The sequence below is a fragment of the Pezoporus flaviventris genome, unplaced genomic scaffold (genome assembly GCF_033815535.1).
Source record: "Pezoporus flaviventris isolate CSIRO_AGI_PZ_B2104156 unplaced genomic scaffold, CSIRO_AGI_Pfla_v1 ptg000005l, whole genome shotgun sequence".
NCBI lineage: Eukaryota > Metazoa > Chordata > Aves > Psittaciformes > Psittacidae > Pezoporus > Pezoporus flaviventris.
Window position 1 is genome coordinate 21,693,571 of NW_026892553.1, and position 22,530 is coordinate 21,716,100.

The window sequence follows — 22,530 nt, forward strand, 5'->3', positions numbered from 1 at the left end:
TCTTCTGCCCTTCCCGATGCTGTTATCTCGCACACTGTACTATCTTGCAGGTCAAGGACTGTGTGTAAATTACTGGTTTTGTTTTGAATAAGCAACACCAACATTCCCCAGCTCCCCGCTCTCCGGTGGGTCAATACAAACGAGTGTCAACCTCGCTCATCGTGCCATTGAGTTTTGTCTCCTGGTTGCGGTTGGCTTGGCCTCCCATTCATGTCGGGGAGCCGCGGCTGCTCTCCGCTCTCTGGCGCCGCGGGCGCTAGGGCCGCCTCGCTCGTCCTCATGGCTTGGGACGCGCTTGCAGCCGAGGTTTCTCCCAGCTCCGTGCGCAGGCGCGGGACCGCGCGCAGGCGGCCCAGCCCGGTGCCCCGGAAGCGCTGCGGGGGAGCGCGCGCGGTTTAAAGCGGATGGAGAAGGCGGCGGTGCGTGGAGTGCTTTCGCCTTTCCCCGGCCAGGCCCGGCGCTGCGCGGGCCTCTGCTCACGGTCTCTTTCCTTTGCAGCCCGAGGCGGCGCGGGACGGGGCTCCACCGCAGCAGAGTCGCCTGCAGGCCTGCTGGGGCGGTGAGGGCCGCGGGGAGCCCCCGGCCGCTGCCACACCCGCGCACGGTCAGTGCGGAGCCGGGCCTAGCTCCGGCGGCGGCTTCTCCAGCTCCTGCGATGGCGGCTCCTGCTGTGGTTTGGCTTCGGGCGGCAGCAGCGCGGGGATAGAGAGGTGAGGAGGCGGTCGGCTGGGCGCAGCCCCGGCCCCCTCTCCTGCAGTATGCTTCCCTGACTGTATTGAAACGCAGCTTCAGGTTAGGGCTTCAGATGTTTTACAATAGTTGGTTGGTATTAGCATGTATCAAAATTATAGTCTTTGAGATACTTTGGGGTACTGCTGGATGAAAGGTTGGACATGACCTGGCAGTGTGTGCTCACAGCCTAGAAGGCCAATTGTGTCTTGGGCTGCATCCAGAGGAGCATGACCAGCAGGTCAAGGGAGGTTATTCTGCCCCTCTACTCTGCTCTGGTGAGATGCCCCTGCAGTCCTGCATCCAGCTCTGGAGTCCTCAGGACAGGAAAGACATGAGCCTGTTGGAGAGGGTCCAGAGAAGGACCACAAAAACCGTCAGGGGCTGGAGCACCTCTCCTGTAAGGTAAGGCTGAGAGAGTTGGTGCTGTTCAGCTGGAGAAGAGAAGACTCTGGGGAGATCTTATTGCGGCCTTTCAGTGCTTAGAAGGGGCCTATAAGAAAGATGGGAAGAGACTTTTCAGCAGGGCCTGCTGCAGCAGGATGAGGGGTGATGGGTTTAAAAGAGGGAGATTGAGGCTGGACAAGGGGAAGAAACTTTTTAGAGTGAGGGTGGTGAAATCCTGGCACAGGTTGTCCAGAGAGGTGGTGGATGCCCCATCCCTGGAAACATTTAAAGTCAGGCTGGATGTAGTTCTGAGCAACCAGGTCTGGTTGAACATGTCCCTGGTCATGGAGGGGTCGAGTAGTGGACTAAGATGAGCTTTGAAGGTCCCTTCCAATCCAAACTATTCTGTGATAAATTTGAGCAACTTTGATGTAGTTAAAAGAAGCTGTGTTCACATTTTTAAACAATTGCATAATGCATTTTTTAACTTGTTAATGTTTGCATTTTGTCAGAATAGGAATTAAACAATTTGGTAGGAGTATTTCGTCTTGCCTCTACATGCGCATGAGAATTCCAGTGGAAGTGCCAACACAGCTATCTGTATCTTAAAAGACCTTTAGGAAAGCTGTTGTTTGTTAAATATTCATAGCAGTTGTGTTAAAATGCACTTTATAAAAAAGTAGCTTGTTTTCCTTGTATATTTTGGGGTTTCAGACTTCATACACCACAGATCTGCCTGATCACATACCATGTGTAAGATGAGAAACAAGCTCTCAGTCCCTTCTGAATACTGATAAATACTTAAATTTGAATTGAAGCCAATGTAATGGTCGAAGCTTGTGTCTCCAGGTGGTTCAGTTGTTCAGATTTTGGCAGTGAATGATTGCTACTTGAATATTGAATGTATATAGTTGTTATAAATTTAATATGCTGGTTCTAATATTTCTATTTAAAATTAAACAGTTCAGTCTATTTGAGACATTCAGTGATTATTTCAGTGTGTATTTGCTTCTTGGTGGTCACAGGTACTTCAGGGGAGATGCAGATGTACTTGCTGTTGACCTAATGTTCTTGATACTATTCTGCATTTAATTTTTTGCAGCCATGCCCTGTATGTCTCTTCCGGCAGTGATGATGAATTTGAAATGTGTGAGTAATAGCACATTAGGTTTTTTTCTCTGAAGGAGTATGAAAGTGACATGTCTAACTAGAGTGAAGTAGTTTTTATGCATTATTTTCTTTCCTTGCTCCTGCTGCAAAGTACATTTTCTCCTTGCAGTGCAGTGTTGGTAGCTGTATGCCACAGTGAGTGTTCTTGAATCTTATGCCTTGCGTTATTTTTCTTGTTGCCTCAGTTTTGTCTGTTACCTATAACTTGCTTTCTTCTTAGACTATAGAGCATCTTTGAATAATCATTTTCTCTAAGCAGTTGCTGTTCCAAACATGCCTAACCTACTCAGAATTCCCTCTTGCATTCTTTTCCTTCATGACTCTTAACCACTTAGGATGTTTTGCGGTTTTCATAGTGGCTAAAGGTCTTGGTACGGTGGAACTGTGAATTTTACATGGTGTCTTCTGCTGCGCATATATAGCCTATACATACAAAACCTGATGTTTGCACTTTTTGTTAATAGCCATTAATGACTATTGTTTTGTGCTAGAGTAATTGAGTACACAGTGGTTTGGTTTTTCTTTTTCCCTGTTGCAAGAGTTCTATTTAGCTTGTTCCTTAGATGAACTAATCGTGGCTCTACCACACCTCAAGTGGGTTTCAAGCTGGTGAGTAGTTTAAAGGTTTATGTTTGCAATATGTTCCTCATTAGGTATTCAAGATTTGAACAGAGATGGTAGTAGAAATGGTAAGACAAGAAGTCATATCTGTTTATTTTGCCTTCTGCCTATCGTTCTTCTGTTAGTCCAGCTGCTTTTAAAGCAGGTTTCTCATTACTTTAGAGTTTCTACTGTGCTCCGTTTCAGTGCCATGTGAATGATCTTAAGCATTGTCAAGCCTTACTGCTTGCATCCAGTTGAATTAGAACATGATGTATATAGTTCACTGCACTACTATCGGGCTTTCAGATCCGATAAATATTTCAGTACTGTCCATTCATTAAGTTATTAGCTCCTCCCTGTAATTTTTAAAGTTATTTGATAGTCTGTTTTTTCTACTCTTTTTTTTTTTTTCCTTTTTTTTTTGCCTCCATCCAGGAAGCTCTTGAGGCCGAAGTCAGGTGTCAGCTCTAGTATGGAAGGTAGCTGAGAGTGACTAATTGGGTCTTAGAGCAGAATATTTGAAAAGCTGTTCTGTTGCCATGCTGTCACTATACTGAAAATTGTAGGAAAGGGTGAAGGAAAAATATGTGCCAAGAGATGAGAAACTAAAGGGAATTGATTTATTAAGTAGCAAGTTGTATTTGTCTGTAAGCCTTTGTCTGCTGGCATTTGTTCTTCAGTGAGCCACCTTGATGAATTGAATTGGAAGGCAGCAGATGCCATGTTTACTTCTTTTGTGATGAAGGTAGTGGTGAAGACTGCCAGGTGCTAAAGTTGAAGATAACTCACTACTCCAAACACTTTTTGAGCTTCAAGTTCTTGAATTCTTTTTTAGCCTTCCCCTTGTGCTCTTCTTCAAAGATGATACCACTCAGTCCCATGCTCTGCTTATGGCACAGTGCGAAAGTTTATAATCCCATTGAAGTCATGCATGCAGCTTTGGACTGGGAGAGCAAACACTCCTTAAGTACTCTTGCGGCTAGTTGCGTTTTGATGAAGGGACAATGGTTTCCTTTCTCCCTAGCCTGATTTATGCTTTAATGAAGTTTGTTCCCCTTCAGCTTTCTTGAATCTCTCATAATAATTGTGTATGAAATTTTGATGGCATTTCTTTAAGACTCACTGCTTCAAGCATGTGCAGTACCACTGCTTGAATGGTGTTTTTGTTAACAGTCACCACAGCATTCCTGGAGTGATTAAAATGTAGTGGGGTACTGTTACCATTTTGTTTGACTGTTGGCGGGGGGGAGGGTGTTGGTTTTTTTTGGGGGGTGGTGGTGTGTTTATTTGTTGGTTTTTTTTGTTGTTGTTTTCGAGTCTCTTACTGGAATAACCGTATGGACAGCTCTTTGCAGCAGAAAAGCTATTACCTGCAGGTACTGAAATGCTTGGAGAAAATATTGATAAACCCATTCAATTCCATCCCCAGTGGTCCACGTATATGAGAAGGCTCTAATGGATACTGCAAGATACATAACAGCACTTCTCTGGCTTTGTGCTGGGCAAGGATTGATTATGAAGGAAATGCTGGAAAGCTGCTGTCAGCTTTAGGGAATTGACAGTTGGAATTATATATAAAGGATTCTTATGTTTGGTAGCTGTTTTAGTTTGGGGGGGGGTGGTGTTTGTTTTTTGTTTTGTTTTTAAGACTTTAGACCAAATTTTTACTAAAATTTTCTCCTTAAGAAAGAAAAGCATAACAAAAGAAATGGAACCTTGGTCTTAATGATTTTTTCTTTTTTCAGTTTTAGCTAGAATGAAAACTCCAAAATCTGTTTCAAAAAAGGCATACGTGAGGTGGGTGCTGTAATTAATGGCTTTTTATATAGTAGGTTTCTGTATCACATCTGCTATTCAGAATACAGAAAAATTAGTAAAAGTTTTAGTGGTTCATAGGCAGATATGGTAATAGGAGTGAGCACAGACAAGTTGGTGTTCAGTCTGTATGTTCAGGTCAAATGTAAAATGGTATGTTTGGAGGTATACATGCTCTGTTGCTATTCCTATTAATGAACGTGGTTGGTAACATTTGCTGTGATCAACTGATGATGTTATATTTTGTGGCTTTTTTTTTTGTTTGCTTTTTTTTGCTAAGGCATACTTACTCTTCTATTTTCCTGTTTATGCCTCCCCTTTTTCATGTTATTTGTTCATTTTGCAGTTTGAAGGACTCAGTCGATGATTTGGATGGTTTCTGCTTGGACTTGAAAGTGAGAAAAAGCCCAACAAAGCATGGCAAGTCAACAGCAAATACAGAGCAGGCATTTTAATGGGTGGAAAGTTAGCATTCATTTCTGAGCTCATAAATTTCTGGGAGAGCTTGTTAATTATAAGTTCACTTTGTCTCTTGCTTGAGGCTTTTCTGTTTCCCATGGGTGTAAAAGAAGAAAGTATGCTCTTACTGTTCTGACAAGTATATATTTTGAAGCATTGCTGTAGATCTGTAGATACAGACTGTGGACTACCTGCTAGCATTTGGGTCTATGAAAAGAGTACAACTCATGGCTGATTAGACTGAGCAAATGTGGGATGATCACTATGAAGAGAGGACGTAGGATATGCAAATTAGTGTTCCAGTGGCTGTAGTAGCTCATTCTGTGGTCAAAAGACACTGAGTAAAGATAGATACCTTTAGTTAGATACCTTTAATTCAATGCACGTTTTGGCCAAGGTGTTGCAGAGCCACAGATAATGCTTTAATTTGGAGCTTCTTTAGCCAAGGTCCTGTGCATAATCCTGTTAACACTGGCTACAAGATGCTCAAGCAAACTATTACTTGTGGGGGTTCAGTGCTTGTCTGAGCAGAGGATCTCTGTTTTCCCCCCAAGGATGGAAAGTGCCTTGGTTTACTAACATTCAGAGCCTGACTACACCTGTCTTGTGCACTTCCAATTGATAAGTGCAAGCTGGACATCAGTAGAATTGGGTGAACAGGGCTCTGGAATTCTTTACACAGCCAGTAGGCCAGTGATCAGATGATAGAATTTTGGTAGATGAGGGATGATAACAGTGATCTCATGGGAACCTGGGAAAGCTCTGACCCCTGATCAAGAAGGATGGGATCATTTGCAGCTGGTGAGAATGTCAACCTTGAAACATGTATACCAACTGCAGGCTGTAAAAAACTATTGGAATGGTTTCTGGAGGGGAAATGGGGGAAGCACAGTGGACCAGAAGCATCATTAAAAGAAAAAATCAGTCACCAAGAGGTCTGACATGATCCCTTGTTCCTGATAGGTCAAATTTGAGATGTTAGAAGCCTTGTTTATTGATAGATGTGCACTTTGTGCTGTAGGCTATGGTCTGATCTTCACTTGGTGGTTGTGTAAAGCTTTAGTATGAAATGTTCAGCTTCTACATGCACATAGCTTTCGTTGCTGGGAATGAAAGTTATGCCAGCATTAGTTACTGTTCAGGATTGTTAGGCTTGATGGCTTATGTGTACATACATGTTGTTAAAGGTAACTTAAAAAAAAAAAAAGTATTAAAAAAATACATCATTCGGTGACTTTCCATTTAGTATGACAATAAATGTGCAAGGTATAATAAAGCAAATGGGAAGATATGTTTCTATTCTTTGTATTTTCTTATCTTTTTCAAGGACCTTTTTTTTTCTGTTAAGACAGAGGTAAATTTCCTAAAAGAAATTATCAAAACTTTAAGCTGTTTCTTTTGAATTGCAGGACAGAAGGATCCTCAGACCACCAAGAAGTGGATGCCTTCTGGAAAGAAAAACAGTTGCTGTCAAGAACTGCAGTATCCAGAGGCTTCAAGTGACACTGATGATTCTGTCTTTGTAGAATCTGACTACCAAAAAGGGGGAGTAAAAGACCTGAAAGAGAGTCAGAAGTGCCTAAAACTCCCACCTCCACAAAATCTGAGAAAGTCAATCTCCAGAGGCAGTCCAGACTTGCAACCCAGAAGGAGAGAAAGGAGCTGTGAAAAAAGTACAGAAAATAAAGTACCAACTGTGGCATTACAACAAAGTACAGAGATAGAATCAGATAGCTCGGATGGTGAATTTGAATCATTAATAGAACAGATAAGGAAAGGAAGTATACCTCAAAACCCTATCTTAAGCACAAATAAAACTGTCCACCAACCAAGTACAAGAGGTGAGCAATTGTTCTTGGCTGACTTGCAAGCTACTGACAGCAGTGGTGTAGTGCTGATTGCCTAATTATTTTAATTTGTGTGGCATATGTTTTAGAAGTGCAACCCAGCATCTTGCACTTGAATTTGATGCAATCAGAAATTATTCCTCTGAGTATTATGATTCTATTAGTCTTGTGGTATCAAAGTTTAAGTTTTCCAGCATTGCTTGTTTTTATAATTCCTGTAACTGTAGGCATTTTAAAAATTGTTCTTAAAAAAAATCTAATGGGTGGTTTTGAATGATGTTCCCCAGCCAACAGAGAGAAGGCCTACTGAAACCACAGACCTTGAAGTGGTCCTTGATTTCTGGTGTGAGGGTCACTCATTTTACTAGTCTGTCCAAATGTGGAATGGGGATATAGGTAGCTGTCTGATCACAACTTGATTGTGAAACAAATAATGTGACTTATGGTACATGACAGAAGGTTAAAGTAACTTTTTTCTTCAATGATGTCTCTGCATTACTGCTCCCAGTGTGCTGGTGGTGTATTTTGAATTGTGAAGTGTTGCAGAAATACCTAAGTGAGGTCATAAATGTTTTTCCCTCTAGTTCCTCCTAGCTGAATGTTTGAAAGCTTGAAGTCTGCCACTCTTTCATTGAATGTTAATTTTTGTACTATATAACAGCAAATTACCTTTCCCTCAGTTGTATAAGCCTTTGTATTCAAGTATGCACAGTAGGAGTGTGTGTGCTGAGGTGGAGTATTTAACTTTTTCATCTTTGTCTGTTACTTGGTTGCTGATGTCTGTGTTCCAGATTCTTTGTAATCCTGTGACTCTTTCTGTTGAACTAGAAAATAACAAGTCACCCTGTGAAGATGGCCAGCCTTTGAAAGGGAAGGGAGTCAAGACACCAAGACCAAATTCTATTTCACTTCAAGAAACACCTTCCAGGATAATGGCTTCTGCAGGAACTCCTAGGAACAAATTGGTCGGTTGCTCGCAGTCAGCAAAGACAGAGAAAAGGTAAATTTGGTTTTTTTTGTAGGTTATTTTTTTTCCCTACTATGTTCTTTGACCAAATATAGATGGACAGATAGATGCTAAGCATTTTGCTTAGGATGACATTCTGATTTTTCTGGTACCTAGAAACTTCTGCTACCAAATCAGCAGTTGTTAAGTAGCTGTAAATCAAAGCTTTCAGTCACGGGTGTGACGGGGAGAATATAAACTAATCTCTTCTTAGAGGAATTAATGACTAAAAAATGTGGCAAATACCAAATCTTTTTTGTAAATGGTAGCTCTCTTGCTATTCTTTGTCTTGACACAGCGTACTTCTGACATGGCTGGCCACATGCATTCTATTTATCCATCTGCTATTTGTGACCTCACTTAGGTCACTTAGACATTTCTGTGACACTTCACCAATTCAAAATACACCACCAGCACACTGAGAGCAGTAATGCAGAGACACCATTTGAATTAAAAAATGACTTTAACCTTCTGTCATGTACTATAAGTCACATTATTTGTTTCACAATCAAGTTCTGATCAGATAGCTACCTATATCCCCATTCCACATCTGGACAGATTGGTAAAATGACTGACCCTCACACCAGATTATAGACTCTATTTATCCATCCAGACTGATGCTATTAATAATACATGCCTTTTTAACAAGCTTGCTTTGATATTTTTGACTAGTATTCTCAGAACTTGCAGCATTCATCTTTCTTTTTCTACAGATGCAATTTAAGCTTTTCAGGAGAACATCCTTTTCATTTATGGTGGTAGCTGCCTTTGTTCTGCCTTTTAGCCCTGGGATGTTTCCTTTAGTCATTTTATGATTGTGTATACCAATACAAAATCTTTAAATGGTGTCTTCAAAGCTGATACTTTGTCAGAATGTTGCAGTATTGGAGTTAGTAAAATACCTGCTTCCCCTGACTGAATTCCTGAGGATTCCCAAAAGGTGAGGAGGATGGAGCGAGGAGATGGCTGGTCTCTTCTCCCAAGGAACAAGTGACAGGACAAGAGGAAACAGCCTTAAACTGTGCCAGGGGAGGTTTAGACTGGAGATTAGGAACTGTTTCTTCCCCAGAAGGTGCTCAGGCATTGGAACAGGCTGCCCAGGGCAGCGGTGGAGTCACCATCCCTGCAAGTGTTCACACACTGTGTAGACAAGGCCCTCAGTGCCATGGGCTAGTGGTGGCCTTGGCAGTGCTGAGGAGCAGTTGAACTTGATGATCTTGATGGTCTTTCCCAAGCTGGTTGGTTTGATGATTTCTGTGTTTCTAAAAATACTCTTTATTGTGGGCGATCATGTTAGGGCTGTTCAGATATGGATCAAGTTTTGGTATAATAATGGCTCACTGTGTCACAAAGATCTGAGCTACCCTCTTTTCCTATTTAGGAATCCTCATAATCTAGTTTTGTGAATTAATAAAGTAATTTCAGAACTGTTGATCGAAGGAGGTGATCCTGCCCCTGTCCTCTGCTCTCATGAGACCTCACTTGGAATATTGTGTACAGTTCTGGTGTCTTCAACATAAAAAGGATATGGAGCTGTTGGAGCAAGTCCAGAGGAGGGCCATGAGGATGGTAAGGGGGTTGGAGCACCTCCTGTGTGAAGACAGGCTGAGAAAGTTGGGGCTGTTCAGGCTGAAGAAGAGAAGGCTGTGTGGAGACATCAGAGCAGCCTTCCAGTATCTGAAGGGGACTACAAGGATGCTGGGGAGGGACTCTTCATCAGGGACTGAAGTGGTAAGACAAAGGGTAATGGATTAGAACTTAAACAGGGGAAGTTTAGGTTAGATATAAAGAAGAAGTTCTTTACTATGAGGGTGGTGAGTCACTGGAATGGGTTGCCCAATGAAATTGTGAATGCTCCATCCCTGGCAGTGTTCAAGGCCAGCTTGGATAGAGTCTTGGGTGACATGGTTTAGTGTGAGGTGTTCCTGGCCATGGCAGGGGGGTTGGAACTGGATGATCTTAAGGTCCTTTCCAACCCTAACTGTTCTATGATTCTATGATTCTGTTGCAACAGCTCTGCCCCTTCATGCCCCTGAAGGGGCAAGAAGATGCTATAAGCCGGTGTTTCCCACTGCCTCTTGAGGGCAAGCCAGAGAAAAGTCAGGAGAGCTTTATGTCAGTGGCAGCATCCCAGAGATCTTTATTGGCTATGAAATGGCTATTATTTTTCAATTTACTTCAGTAAACTGCTTTGTTTTTTCTTGCAGGCTCAGGGTGTGCTCAGTGCCTGGCTGTTTCTTGCAAGATCTCTCAAATCCAGGTTCCCACTATGTGAGGTATTTTAAGAAAAATAAAGAGGAGCTGGCATGGAAACTCTACTGTCTGTATAATAGCACCATCTTTGACCAGAAGGTTGGCTTCAAAACAAAACCTACAATTTTAAAATGTTAAAATGTGGCTCCTTGCCTTTTGATGTGATTGCTCTTTATCCTCTTCAGTTAGTAGAAGTTAAGCTTTACAGCAATGGCTTATGTTTGAACTAGTTCAAGCAATTTCTGTGAAAGGGTTTTATTACCACTGTGGTGCAGCGGTTTACAGCTTGGCTTGCTTTCCCAGCTGTAGCGGTGTACCATCTGTAAGCGAGCAGTCTGGATGTTGTCCAAGAGTCCTTGATGAGAGAAACTGCTACATGAGGGGCCTTTGATCAGTTTCATCTTTGAATGATACTTATCTTCATGGGTTTTATAGTACCTGCATGGTTATCAGCTAAGCAGCCTGAGAATGTTTTTGTTGCTTCCTCTGTGGTAGTGGACCCCAGCAAAGGCGGCTATGGCTTTGCTGCTGAAAGAAGGTTGCATATCACTGTTGCTCATTAAGCTTTTACAGAAGTAACATGTACTAGTGAACTCTTCAGCATTATCATAGCCTAACAGCTAATTGTAACACAACTTTCTAGCCTCCAGCTGACAAAAGGCAAGTGGTGGGAGCATATGTTGGGGATAAGGGAGCTAGCTAATGAGTAAAAGCTCTTCCCTTTGTTGTTAGGGCCTGTCATGGTACATGCAGTTTTAGTTCGTTCCTATTGCATGTTCATGTTTGTCATTCTGGAACGGACAAAAGAGCTGTTTATTCTTTGACTAACAGTTCTGGGTGAACCTAAAGCTGTAAGTTGTGTTCAAATTGAAGGTTCAGTTTCAGAGAACTGCTGTCTTGACCTTTAAATCTTCTGGGATACTGGAGACTCTCCTCTGGTGAGAAACATCTGTGAAAGGAAGGATGCTGCTCTCAGTAATTCCAATAGCATTTCCTTCAGGAGGCAAAAGGTGTCTGTGCAGCTGAGAATACGTTGTGGAGCTGAGCAAGGACACATTGAGGTCATGGGAGCTGAGCTGATCAGGCTCACTACTGCTGAAAGCAAAATATTTTGCTCACCAGTGCTTCAGCTGTGTACCTGTACTAGCACTTAACTACTTAACTACTGCTGGACCATTTATTTAAGCTTATTAACTAATTTGGATGACAAAAAACTGATAGTAAAAGAACAGAGTTAACTGAGATATTATGAGGGGTTATCAAATCAGAAGCAACACAGAGAATAAGCAAGGGATGATTTTTCTCCCTCTCACAGTGTGAAGGTGCATCAAATTAAAATGGCAAGTTGCAGGTTCAGAACAACCAAAGCAAGTGGTACTTGACTTCTAAATTATTAAGCAGTAGAGCTTCTGATAGGAGACTATAATTGTGGTCTGTGTGCTAACCATGCACGCGTTTAAGAACGTACATACATGTACTCCCCAAAACACCAGAAAACACTTCTAAGGGCTGTTTAATAAAGAGGAACCACCTGTGGCTCAGTGAGGTGGTGTCTTGCAAAGTGACTAGCAAAAATAGGAGTCCTCTTTTTTGAAGAGGAAATTTTTCTGTTTCATTGCTGACCTTGTATTTCCTCTTAAGCAGCATGTGTTAGCCACTGTTCGAGGCAGAATAGAGGAGCCAAAGGACTTTTTGTCTCATCCTGCATTGTGAAACTCCCAGTGTTGGTTACAGAAAAACTGAGGATAGGAATGACAAGGAGGAGGGTGGGTTTGCATCTTGAATGACAACAGTGTTAAGGGCACTAACAGGCACCTCCTTTGCTGGCTTTGCAGTAAATATAAGGGGAAGCCAGAGGTCCAAAAGGAGAGATGTAGGAGAGGGCAGATTACACATACTGTTTTGTTTTGCAGTTACCAGACAAAATGGAAATAATCTGGAATAAGAAAATGAGAAAAACAGCAGGATATTGTGTAACTGGGCAGACAGAAGGTCCTGAAGCAAAGCGTTACGCTCGCATAGAACTTTCTGAGAAAGTCTGTGACTCTGCAGGTAGGTAAAAGAAAAAATACACACACAGTACACACACAGTATGCTAGAGATTGGAAGGGACCTCAAAAGATCATCAAGTCCAATCCCCCTGCTGGAGCTGGAACACCTAGATAATGTTACAAAGGAATATGTCCAGGCGAGTTTTGAATGTCTCCAGGGAAGGAGACTCCACAACCTCCCTGGGCAGCCTGTTCCAGTGTTCCGTCACCCTGAGAAGAAGTTTCTTCTCAAGTTTAAGTGGAACCTCTTGTGTTCCAGTTTGTACCCATTACCCCTTGTCCTATCATTGTTTGCCACTGAGTAGAGCCTGGCTCCATCCTCATGACACTCCCCCTTTATATATTTATATACACTAATAAGGTCACCCATCAGTCTCCTCTCCTCTAAACTATAGAGACCCAGCTCCCTCAGTCTTTCCTCATAAGGGAGATGCTCCACTCCCTTAATCATCTTAGTTGCCCTGCGCTGGACTCTCTCCAGCAGGTCCCTGTCCTTCTTGAACTGAGGGGCCCAGAACTGGACACAATATTCCAGATGCGGTCTCACCAGGGCAGAGTAGAGGGGAAGGAGGACCTCTCTCGACCTACTAACCACGCCCCTTCTAATACACCCCAGGATGCCATTGGCCTTCTTGGCCACAAGGGCACAGTGTTGGCTCATGGTCATCCTGTCATCCACTAGGACCCCCAGGTCCCTCTCCCCTACACTGCTCTCTAACGGGTCGTTCCCCAACCTATACTGGAAGCTGGGGTTGTTCCTGCCCAGATGCAGGACTCTACACTTCCCCTTGTTATATTTCATCAAGTTATTCCCTGCCCAACTCTCCAGCCTGTCCAGGTCTCGCTGGATGGCAGCACAGCCTTCTGGCATGTCAGCCACTCCTCCCAGCTTAGTGTCATCGGCAAACTTGCTGATAGTACACTCGATTCCCTCATCTAAATGGTTGGTGAATATATTAAATAATGCTGGTCCCAGTACTGACCCTTGAGGCACTCCACTAGTTACAGTCCTCCAACTAGACTCCGCCCCATAGACTACAACTCTCTGGCTTCTCTCCTTCAGCCAGTTCGCAGTCCACCTCACTACCTGATCATCCAGACCACACTTCCTCAATTTAGCTGTGAGGATGCTGTGGGAGACTGTCAAATGCTTTGCTGAAGTCAAAGTAGACCACATCAACCGCTCTGCCATCATCCACCCACTGTGTTATTTCCTCGTAAAAGGCTAAGAGATTGGTCAAGCATGATTTCCCCTTGGTGAAGCCATGTTGGCTGCCCCTCATAACCCTCTTATCCTTGATATGCCTTAAGATGGCACCAAGGATAAGGTGTTCCATCACTTTCCCAGGGATGGAGGTGAGGCTGACCGGTCTGTAGTTACCTGGGTCCTCCTTCTTGCCCTTTTTGAAGACTGGAGTGACATTTGCTTTCCTCCAGTCCTCAGGCACCTCTCCCGTTTCCCAAAATATGTTGATTCTTCTGTGAGATAGCAAGTTCTAGAGATAAAAACATGAATGTGAGGCTTAATTGATATGGAACAGGACCCTGCTTTGATATTTCATATTATCTTGAATAAATAATTCCATTAATTGTAGTACTTGTCTTCACAACCCTTCTGAGAGGCTAGACAAATTTACAGAAATGTGAGAACAGATATATTAATGCTAACTGCAATATTTCGCTTATATTACTGATTTGAAGAACTGTAGGTTACTCATATGTACTATAATGACAATCTAAAATCTGACTCATCCATCATAACTAGCCACCTTATTGGTCATATTTGAATCTGGAATAAAGATAGGTCAGTGTCAAATTAAGTTCTGTTGTGTGGTGGGTACTGTAACTGTTACTTCTCCCTCATCCCCTCTCAATTTGGGGAACTTAATGTTTCACTTACCATAGAAGAACCAGTTCTAGAAATGATAGAATATTTTTAAATAAGCTTAATAAATCTTATCATAGATCAGATCATGAGAGATCATAGTATCATAGAATCCCAGACTGGTTTGGATTGGAAGGAACCTTAAAGATTATCCATTTCCAACCCGTTGCCACGGGCAGGGACACCTTCCACTAGAGCAGATTGCTCTAAGCCCTGTCTAGCCTTGCCTTGAACACTGCTAGGGATGAGGCAGCCACAGCTTCTCTGAGCACCCTGTGCCAGCACCTCATCACCCTCACAGGGAAGATCTTCTTCCTAATGTCTCACCTCAGTCTCCCCTCTGGGGCAGGTGAAAACCATTCCCCTTGTCGTGTCCCTACAGGCCTTTGTCCAAAGCCCCTCTCCAGCTTTCCTGTCAGCCTTTTTATTTATTGGATGATTTATAAGGTGTCCTTGGAGCCTTCCCTTCTTCAGGCTGAACAAGGCTAACTCTCTCAGCCTGTCGCCGCAGGAGAGGTGCTCCAGAACAAGCATACAACTGCTCTGGAATTAGAACAGAGTTCCCTGGGAATCTGCTTTTGAGGGCTTAGTAGTCCACAAGTGCTCATCAGTTTTTAAGAAGTACCTTTTAGAAGCAGGGGAGCAAACAATCCTGTGTCTTAAGTCAAGCAGGCAGGGCAGGAGACTAGCTTGGCTGAACAGGGAACTCCTTGTGGAGGTCAAGGGGAAAAAGAAATTGTACGATCTCTGGAAGTAAGGTCTGGCTTTGCAGGAATATTACAGAGCTATGGTTTTTATATGCAGGGTGAAGATGTGAAAGGCCAGAGCTCATTTGGAGTTGAAACTTGCCAGTGTTGTCAGATAGCAAGGAACGCTTTTTTTAAGTACGTTTAGCAAGAGGAGGTCTAAAGAAAACATTGGACTGATGTTTATGATCAGCAGACTAAATAGGGATGAATGAAAAAGAAGAGGTATTCAATGCTACTTTTTACCTGAGTCTTTACTGTCAGACCTTGGGCTGCTCAGTCTCCCGAGTCGGAGGACTACAAGTGTGGACACTGAAGTTGTCAAAAACCAGCTGTATGTCCACATACATGTCACAAGTCCATGGGGCCTAATGGGATTCACCGCACAGTACTGAAAGAGTTAGCCAGAGTTATAGCAGGACACCTCTTGATCATCTATGAAAGGTCTTGGGAGCCTGGGGAGGTCCCTGCTGATTAGAAGACAGCCAGTGTTATTCTGGTTTGCAAGAAGGACATGGGGGAATATGCAGAAAACTAGAGACCTGTTAGTCTAACCTCACTTTCTGCAAAAATTATGGAGATGATTGCTTTGAGTACTATTGAACAACAATTAAAGAATAATGCAACATAAGACACAGCATGGGTTCACAAAGGGAAAGGCCTGTTTAACTGATTTGATATCCTGCTATGATAAGGTCACCCACTTAGTGGATGAAGGAAGGCAGTGGATGTATTTTTTTTTTGGTATTTAGTAAGGCTTTTGATACTGTCCCTCGCAGCATCCCTCTGGAGAAATTGTCCAACTGTGGGATGAATAGGTTCATGGTGTTCTGAGTGAAGAACTGGCTGAAGGGCAGATCTCAAAGGGTTGCAGTGCGTGGGGCTACATCTGGCTGGCAGCGGCTCACTGGTGGTGTTCCTCAGGGTTTCATTATAGGGCCAGTCCTTTTCAATATATTTATCAATTATATGGATGCAGAAGTTGAATGCACCTTTAGCAAGTTTGCTGATAATACCAAACTGGGAGATGTTGTTAACTCTTGAGGGAAGGTGGCCTTGCAGACGGATCTAGCTAGATTGGAGCATTGGGTGATGATTAATGGGATGAAATTTAGCAAGTCCAAATGCTGGATTCTGTACCTGGGATGAAATAATGCTGGGCACAAGGATAAACTGTGAGAGGAATGGCTGCAGAGCAGCTCTGCAGAAATGGATCTGGGGTGCTGGTTGACAGCAGGCTCAGTAGGAGCCAACAGTGTGCCCTGGCAACCAAGAGGGCAAACTGCATCCTGGGGTGCATCAACCACAGTATAATTAGCTTGTGAAAAGAAGTCACTATCCTGCTGTATTCAGCTTTGGTATGGCCTCATCTTAAGTGTTATGTGTGGTTCTGGGCCCCATAATGTATTAAGGACGTGAAGGTACTTAAATGCATCCAGAGGAGGGCAACAAAGCTGGTGAAAGGTCTGGAAGAAATGGCATATGAGGAGTGACAAAGGGCTTTGGGTTTGTCTTGTTTGGAGAAAAGGAGGCTGAGGGGTGACCTCACTGCTCTGTACAGCTTCCTGAAGAGGGGAATTGCTGAGCTCCTCTCTCTGGTATCCAGAGATAGGACATATGGGAATGGTTCAGAGCTGTGCCAGGAGACCTTTAGACTGAACATCAGGAAGCATTTCTTTACCATGAGGGTGATTAAACACTGGAAAAGGCTTTCTAGAGAGGTGGTCAATGCACCCCATGCCTGTCAGTGTTTTAAGAGGCATTTGGACAGTACCCTTAATTGCCACAGAAAATATATGGACTCAGTCAGAGATCAATATGATCAGACCAAAGCCATTTATTATAGAGTATCAATCCTTTTTATACTGTTTCTCTGCCTCGGCTTACAATAGCTTTCTGTATTATAATTGGATACATTTTCTTGTAATACACCACAACTACAGTTACATTTACAATAGCTCACTGTATCATATTTGGATACATCATCAATAGCTCGCTGTAGCATAATTAGATACATGTTCAATAGCTTGTATGATGATTGAATGCATATACAATAGCTCAGTATACTATGCTTTGGTACATATTCCTGCAGCACACAGCAACTAGTAACAATAAGCGTACGAGAACTTAACCTTTAAAATTTGCTAACAGTCCACTATTTTGTATCTTAGCACAGTCCAGTTTCTTCTTATCTTGCTTGCACTGATACTTTTGCTACTGCTACTTTTGCTTCTTTACCCATGTCCTCCTTCATCCTCTGTTCATGTCGAGCTCCATGTAGGCACTTGCTGACTTGGGAACATGGCCATTCTTTGCTAAAAAATCCATCCACACATAATACCATGCTGTAACTTTTGGTCAAGCAGTTGGACTAAGTGATCACTGCACATCCTGTCCAGCTGAAATATTCCATTCTAATTGTGGAGAAAATTTCGTGCTCTGTTCTAGTTGTTTCTGGAGGAAAAATGTCAATGTTACAAAAAAAAAAAAAATCAATGAATCTTGGTCTATATAAAGGTGTTTAGGGTCTCATCTAAATAAAAAAAAAAGAAACAAGCAAAAACCCAACAGAAAACAAAACAACAGAACAAACAGGAAAAAAAAGCCCCCAAAACCAAACCAACCAAGCAGAAAAAAACCAAACAGATTAGGTGTGTAGGCAAGTAACTAGGATGCAGAATTAAGGCTAATCACAAAACTGGAAATCCACTGAGTGAAATCTTGGTTTTGGACATTTTATCTGATCAAAACATTGGTAATTCCAACCTCCAAAATAAGTCATAGAATTGTAGAATGGTTTGGGTTGGAAAGGACCTTAAGATTATCTAGTTTCAACCCCTGTCATGGGCAGGGGTGCCTCACGCTAGACCATGTCACCCAAGACTGTCCAAACTGGCTTTGAACACTGCCAGGGATAGAGCATTTTCCACTTCTTTGGGCAACTTGTTCCAGCACCTCACCACCCTCACAGTAAAGAATGTCTTTGTTAGATCTAACCTGAACTAGCCCTGTTTAAGTTTGAACCCATTGCATCTTGTCCTGTCACTCAAAACCCTGATGAAGCCTTGCATCTCTATACTAAGTGTTAAAGCATTGGCCAAGGATGAAAGTCTGTACTTCCCCGTACCTGACTGATCTCAATATCTTTTGTTTGCTTTACCCCAAGATCGTCTTCGAGACACGCTAGTTCATGAAGCTTGCCATGCGGCCACCTGGCTGATCAATGGTGTTCGCGATGGACATGGACGATTCTGGAGATACTATGCCAATAAATCAGCTGTGATTCATCCAGAACTACCGGTAGTAGCACGTTGCCACAGCTATGAGATTAATTACAAATTCATCTATGAGTGTGTTCTGTGCAAAGCTACGTGAGTAATGTTTTGGTCTTACATATGACTGTGTATTAACTTTGTCTCAAATTTGGCAGTCTCCTATATCTAGAAATGATGGGTCTCTTAAACTGGGGTACTCTTGAGTTGTCACTTCACGCTTCCTAAGCCATCAGATCCTCGTTATGCCATTCCACATGTTTGTTTTCAGGTAGTCTCAGTTCCATTTCAGAGGTCAGGACAGGCTGAAGTGTCTTCCGAGAACCATTGGTGATGATGGAAGGTCTTTTGGAAGCAGTAAGAGATAAGAATATGTGCCTTGGCTTTTAATGACATGGCAGGAAAAGGTCACCTCACGTGGCTGCTCTCACCTTTCAAACATTGCTCAAATGATGTAAATTTGGATTCACCTTCTACTGTAGTTAATATTGAGTGAACTTGTGAAAGCTTTTGACCACTTAACTCTGATGTCATGATCGATTGATCCCATTATAGGCTTTTTGGTAGGAGGAGTATTTCCACTCTTATCTAAGTACTACATCAGAGAATCAGCTAGGTTGGAAATGACCTTTAAGATCAACTCTAACTGTTACCCCAGGGCTACCAGGTCCACCTCTAAACAATATCGAGTAATACTTGTAGGCCTACACTGATAGAACAATGAATGGATCTGGCACAAAGCTGTAGAATGCATGTAAGTAAAGTACTAGCATTTGTTGCAGAAATGAGCCATTCCAAGTTTGACATCTGTTCACATTTTACATCTTAGAAAGTAACATCTTTGACTGTTACTTTGAATGTGCCATGACAACAGTCTAGGTTTGATCTAAGGAAAAGCAGTCCACAGGGAATGCTAGACATGGCATGGTCAATTGAATTGCTTTTTATATGCTTATCCTTGTAAAGATACTGAGGACCATCTGATGCTGAAGTCAGTCAGTAGTAACTGGAATTCAAAAGCAGAGCAAATCCCCATAAAAACTAGGCACAAAATGTGTCACAGTATTTAGATACTAGAATAAAGCACCAGAAGAAACTTTCTGGGGTTTGTATCTTTGACTTGAATTAAGACTAAACATTTTTCCTAATCTTGTTACAGTAGTATTAAGTAAAATGTAGAAACAAACAATATAACGATTTCTACTGGTTTAAAACTATAAAACTGGTAGTCAGTTTTCTAGCTGATCTTTTACCTCATGGACTCTTTCAGCTTGTGTATCTATTAAAGGAAAATAGATATCTGCAGCCACACAGGTGTCAGCAGCACTGTAATGTGAAGAACTGAAGTTGGAGACATACCTGCTGATAGATTGCAACACTGGTCATCAGACTTCTGTCTTGCTTACTGTATTTGTTAAATGAGAACTATATGTGTTGCTGAGATCAAGCATAAGTAATAGTTGCTATAGTAATTTCCCAGGTTTTTTACCTTTCATGGGTGTGGAAAGTGTCACTTTTTCTGGAAGATCATAGCTGACCCCAGGCTTCTGTATGCAGTGACCTTGGTCTCAGTGGGAGAGCATGAAGTTTTGTGAATTCAGTTCTGCATAGCCTGGGAAAATGGTTGACAATGGTGTGTGGGGTTTTAATATTAAAAAAGAATAAATTATCTCCCCCTTCCCCCCGTCCCCTTTAAGGGCTAAGTGCATCCTTACAAAGCATGCATGGAATTTTTTTTTTTTTTTTTTCCATCAGGGTCATGCATGCTGCTTCCAGAAGCACCAGAGGGAAAGAGTATTTCACATATAAAAGAATCTTCCTGAAGTAGTTAATATGGTTATGCAATGCATTAGTTACTTAGATGCGACAGAGCATTTAGATTTGAATACCTAAAGGGAGCTGACAAGAAGTTTGGAGAGGGACTTCTCACAAGGGCCTACAGGGATGGGCCAAGGGAGAATGGCTTTTACCTGCCAGAGGGGAGATAAGACATTAGGAAGAAATTATTTTCTAAGAGAGTGAGGAAGCCAGGTTGGACGGTGCTTGGAGCAACCTGGCAGGGGTTGGAACTAAATGAGCTTTAAAGTTCTTTCCAACACAAACCATTCTATGATTCTGTGATAAGATTTGATGGTGATGGCTTTGGAGAGAAACTTGAAGGAGGGGTAGTTGATACGTGGGTTGTGGAGGTGTTTTGAATTGTTGCAGCACTTTATACTACTAGACTGAGAGTAAAAGAGACACAGGAAGGACCCAAGCTGAAAAAGCAGTGGAAAAAGTTCTAGGGTAGACAAATGTGTAATACAGATTTGATTGTTCCACTGTGTGAAGTATGTAGTTTGTTCCTTGTTCTAAAATGCTAGTTTAGAAATCTGACCTAAGTAGCCTGGCAGAAGAGAAAGGAGCCCTTTCCTACAAGTACTGTCTACTGCAATTGTGAAATCAAAGTGCTTATTTTTCCATTTCAGGACTGGACGTCATTCCAAGTCTGTGGACACAGAGCGCTTTGTGTGTGCATTCTGTGGGGGGCAGCTGGTCCTGAGTCGGCCCACTTGGAAGGGTGGTACTCTTGCTAGGACACGTCTAATGCCCTTTGCAAAGCATGTGGAAGAAAACTACGGACTTACTAAGAGAGAGCAGCCTGGCCTGAGTCCTGCAAAAGTCATGCAGGAACTCAGTGCTGATTTTGCTTTAAAAACTAGGCTTCAAGATTCCTCGTAATATCTCAATACACTCCTTTTTTGATGCTGTTTAAATTTTGTGTGTAGTAGTATATAACATTAATCTAAGAATGTGTTTTGGAATATTCCAGATAATATTTTGGCATTAAATACTTCTAATAAAGGAAACCTTATAGATTGTTCTAAAATTGGCAGGAGTGAACAAGAAGTGTAATGATGATAGAAAGTCCATGGCAATACACAAGTCAGTTTTAGACTTCAGAGAAACATCAACTGTGCCTGGGAAAATGCAGTTCAAGGCCCTTCATGGGACTGACTTGTTATGTTTGGAATTTTCTGAATGGTAATTACATGTAGTGCTTCATAGCATGCCTTCAGTGTCTCCAGTGAGCAATGGATTTACTCTTTCATCTGGATAGCTGATATGCTGTAGACTCTGTGCTGAAGAACTGCTAGGTGTTCATCTGTCCATTCTTGCTTAGATGCAAGATGAATCCAGGCCCAAAAGCCAAAATCCTATGGTATGTCTTGATGACTTCCAGTGCCAGGCCTGAGGAAGGCCTCAATATGGGTTCAGGCATTCTTCCAAAGAGTTTGAGTGGTTCTTGGCTGTTTTTGTTAAAAGTGGTAGGTAAGTGATGCCTCAAATGTGTTGGAGAAAGTGTGAGTTTCTGCAAAGCTCTCTGGCCCATAGTGAGATCAAGCTCTTGATTCAGTTTTAATTTGCCTTTATCACTGAGATTTCATAGAAGCCAGTGAACACAACTATATGCTGTTGCCTGCTATATGACACTTCTATGGCTCATCAGGTAGATGCCCATCTCCACCACTCTGGGCTTTGAAAAGAAGATATGTGCTGTCATGATCATCAGCAGAGAGTGAAGTTATGGGGAAAGCCAGCAGCAGCAGCAGGAGTCTCCCAGAACTGTCCTGAGGTCACCATTGACTGACCCAGACTTCCCTCCGGTCATCACCTCAACAAGGAGTGAACTTCGATGAAACCAGATGAGCTCAGCAGTGACCAGATGAGTTCTGCAGTGTTGTCAGCAGGCAAGAATCCAACACTACACACTGTCTCTCCTGCCCTGAAAGGCTGTTAACAACAGATGAAGCCTGACGTCATGGACTGAATGAATACAGCAAATTTATGGGAATGGTCCATGGACTAAGGAATGGTATCTATCTGTGTGCGTGTGTGTGTGTGTGTGTGTGTGTGTATATATATATATATAAGAAATATGGAATAAGAGGTGGATACTGTCCTGGTGCAGTTGTAACAGGTTGGTTTTTTTTTTTCCTCCTTCTTAGTAGCAGGTGCAGTGCTATGGTTTGTCTTTAGTCTGAGAACAATGCTGTAACACACCAATGTTTTAGTTGTGGCTCAGTCCAGTCAAGGACTTTTCAGTCTCATAGCTCTGCCAGTGAGGAGGGGCACAAGAAGCCAGCAGGAAGCAGAGACAGGACACCTCACCCAAACTAACCAAAGGGGTATTCCATACCACAGCACGTCATGCCCAGTATATAAACTGGGGGCAGTCACCTGGATGGCCCAGATCACTGCTTGGGTCAGGCTGGGTATCAGTCGGCACGTGCTGAGCAATTGTACTCTCTTCCCTTGTTATTTCC

The 22,530-nt window shown here is 42.6% G+C and overlaps 1 protein-coding gene across 1 annotated transcript; it reads left to right on the forward strand.

The window, feature by feature from the left end:
• Positions 1–6,470: 6,470 nt before the first annotated feature.
• Positions 6,471–21,084, forward strand: GCNA (germ cell nuclear acidic peptidase). Its single transcript, XM_061446373.1, has 6 exons — positions 6,471–7,004; positions 7,839–8,010; positions 10,224–10,368; positions 12,183–12,321; positions 18,118–18,322; positions 20,692–21,084. The coding sequence occupies exons 1-6, from the start codon at positions 6,605–6,607 to the stop codon at positions 20,942–20,944; spliced, it is 1,314 nt and encodes a 437-aa protein (XP_061302357.1). The 5' UTR covers positions 6,471–6,604; the 3' UTR covers positions 20,945–21,084.
• The last annotated feature ends 1,446 nt before the right edge of the window (positions 21,085–22,530 follow it).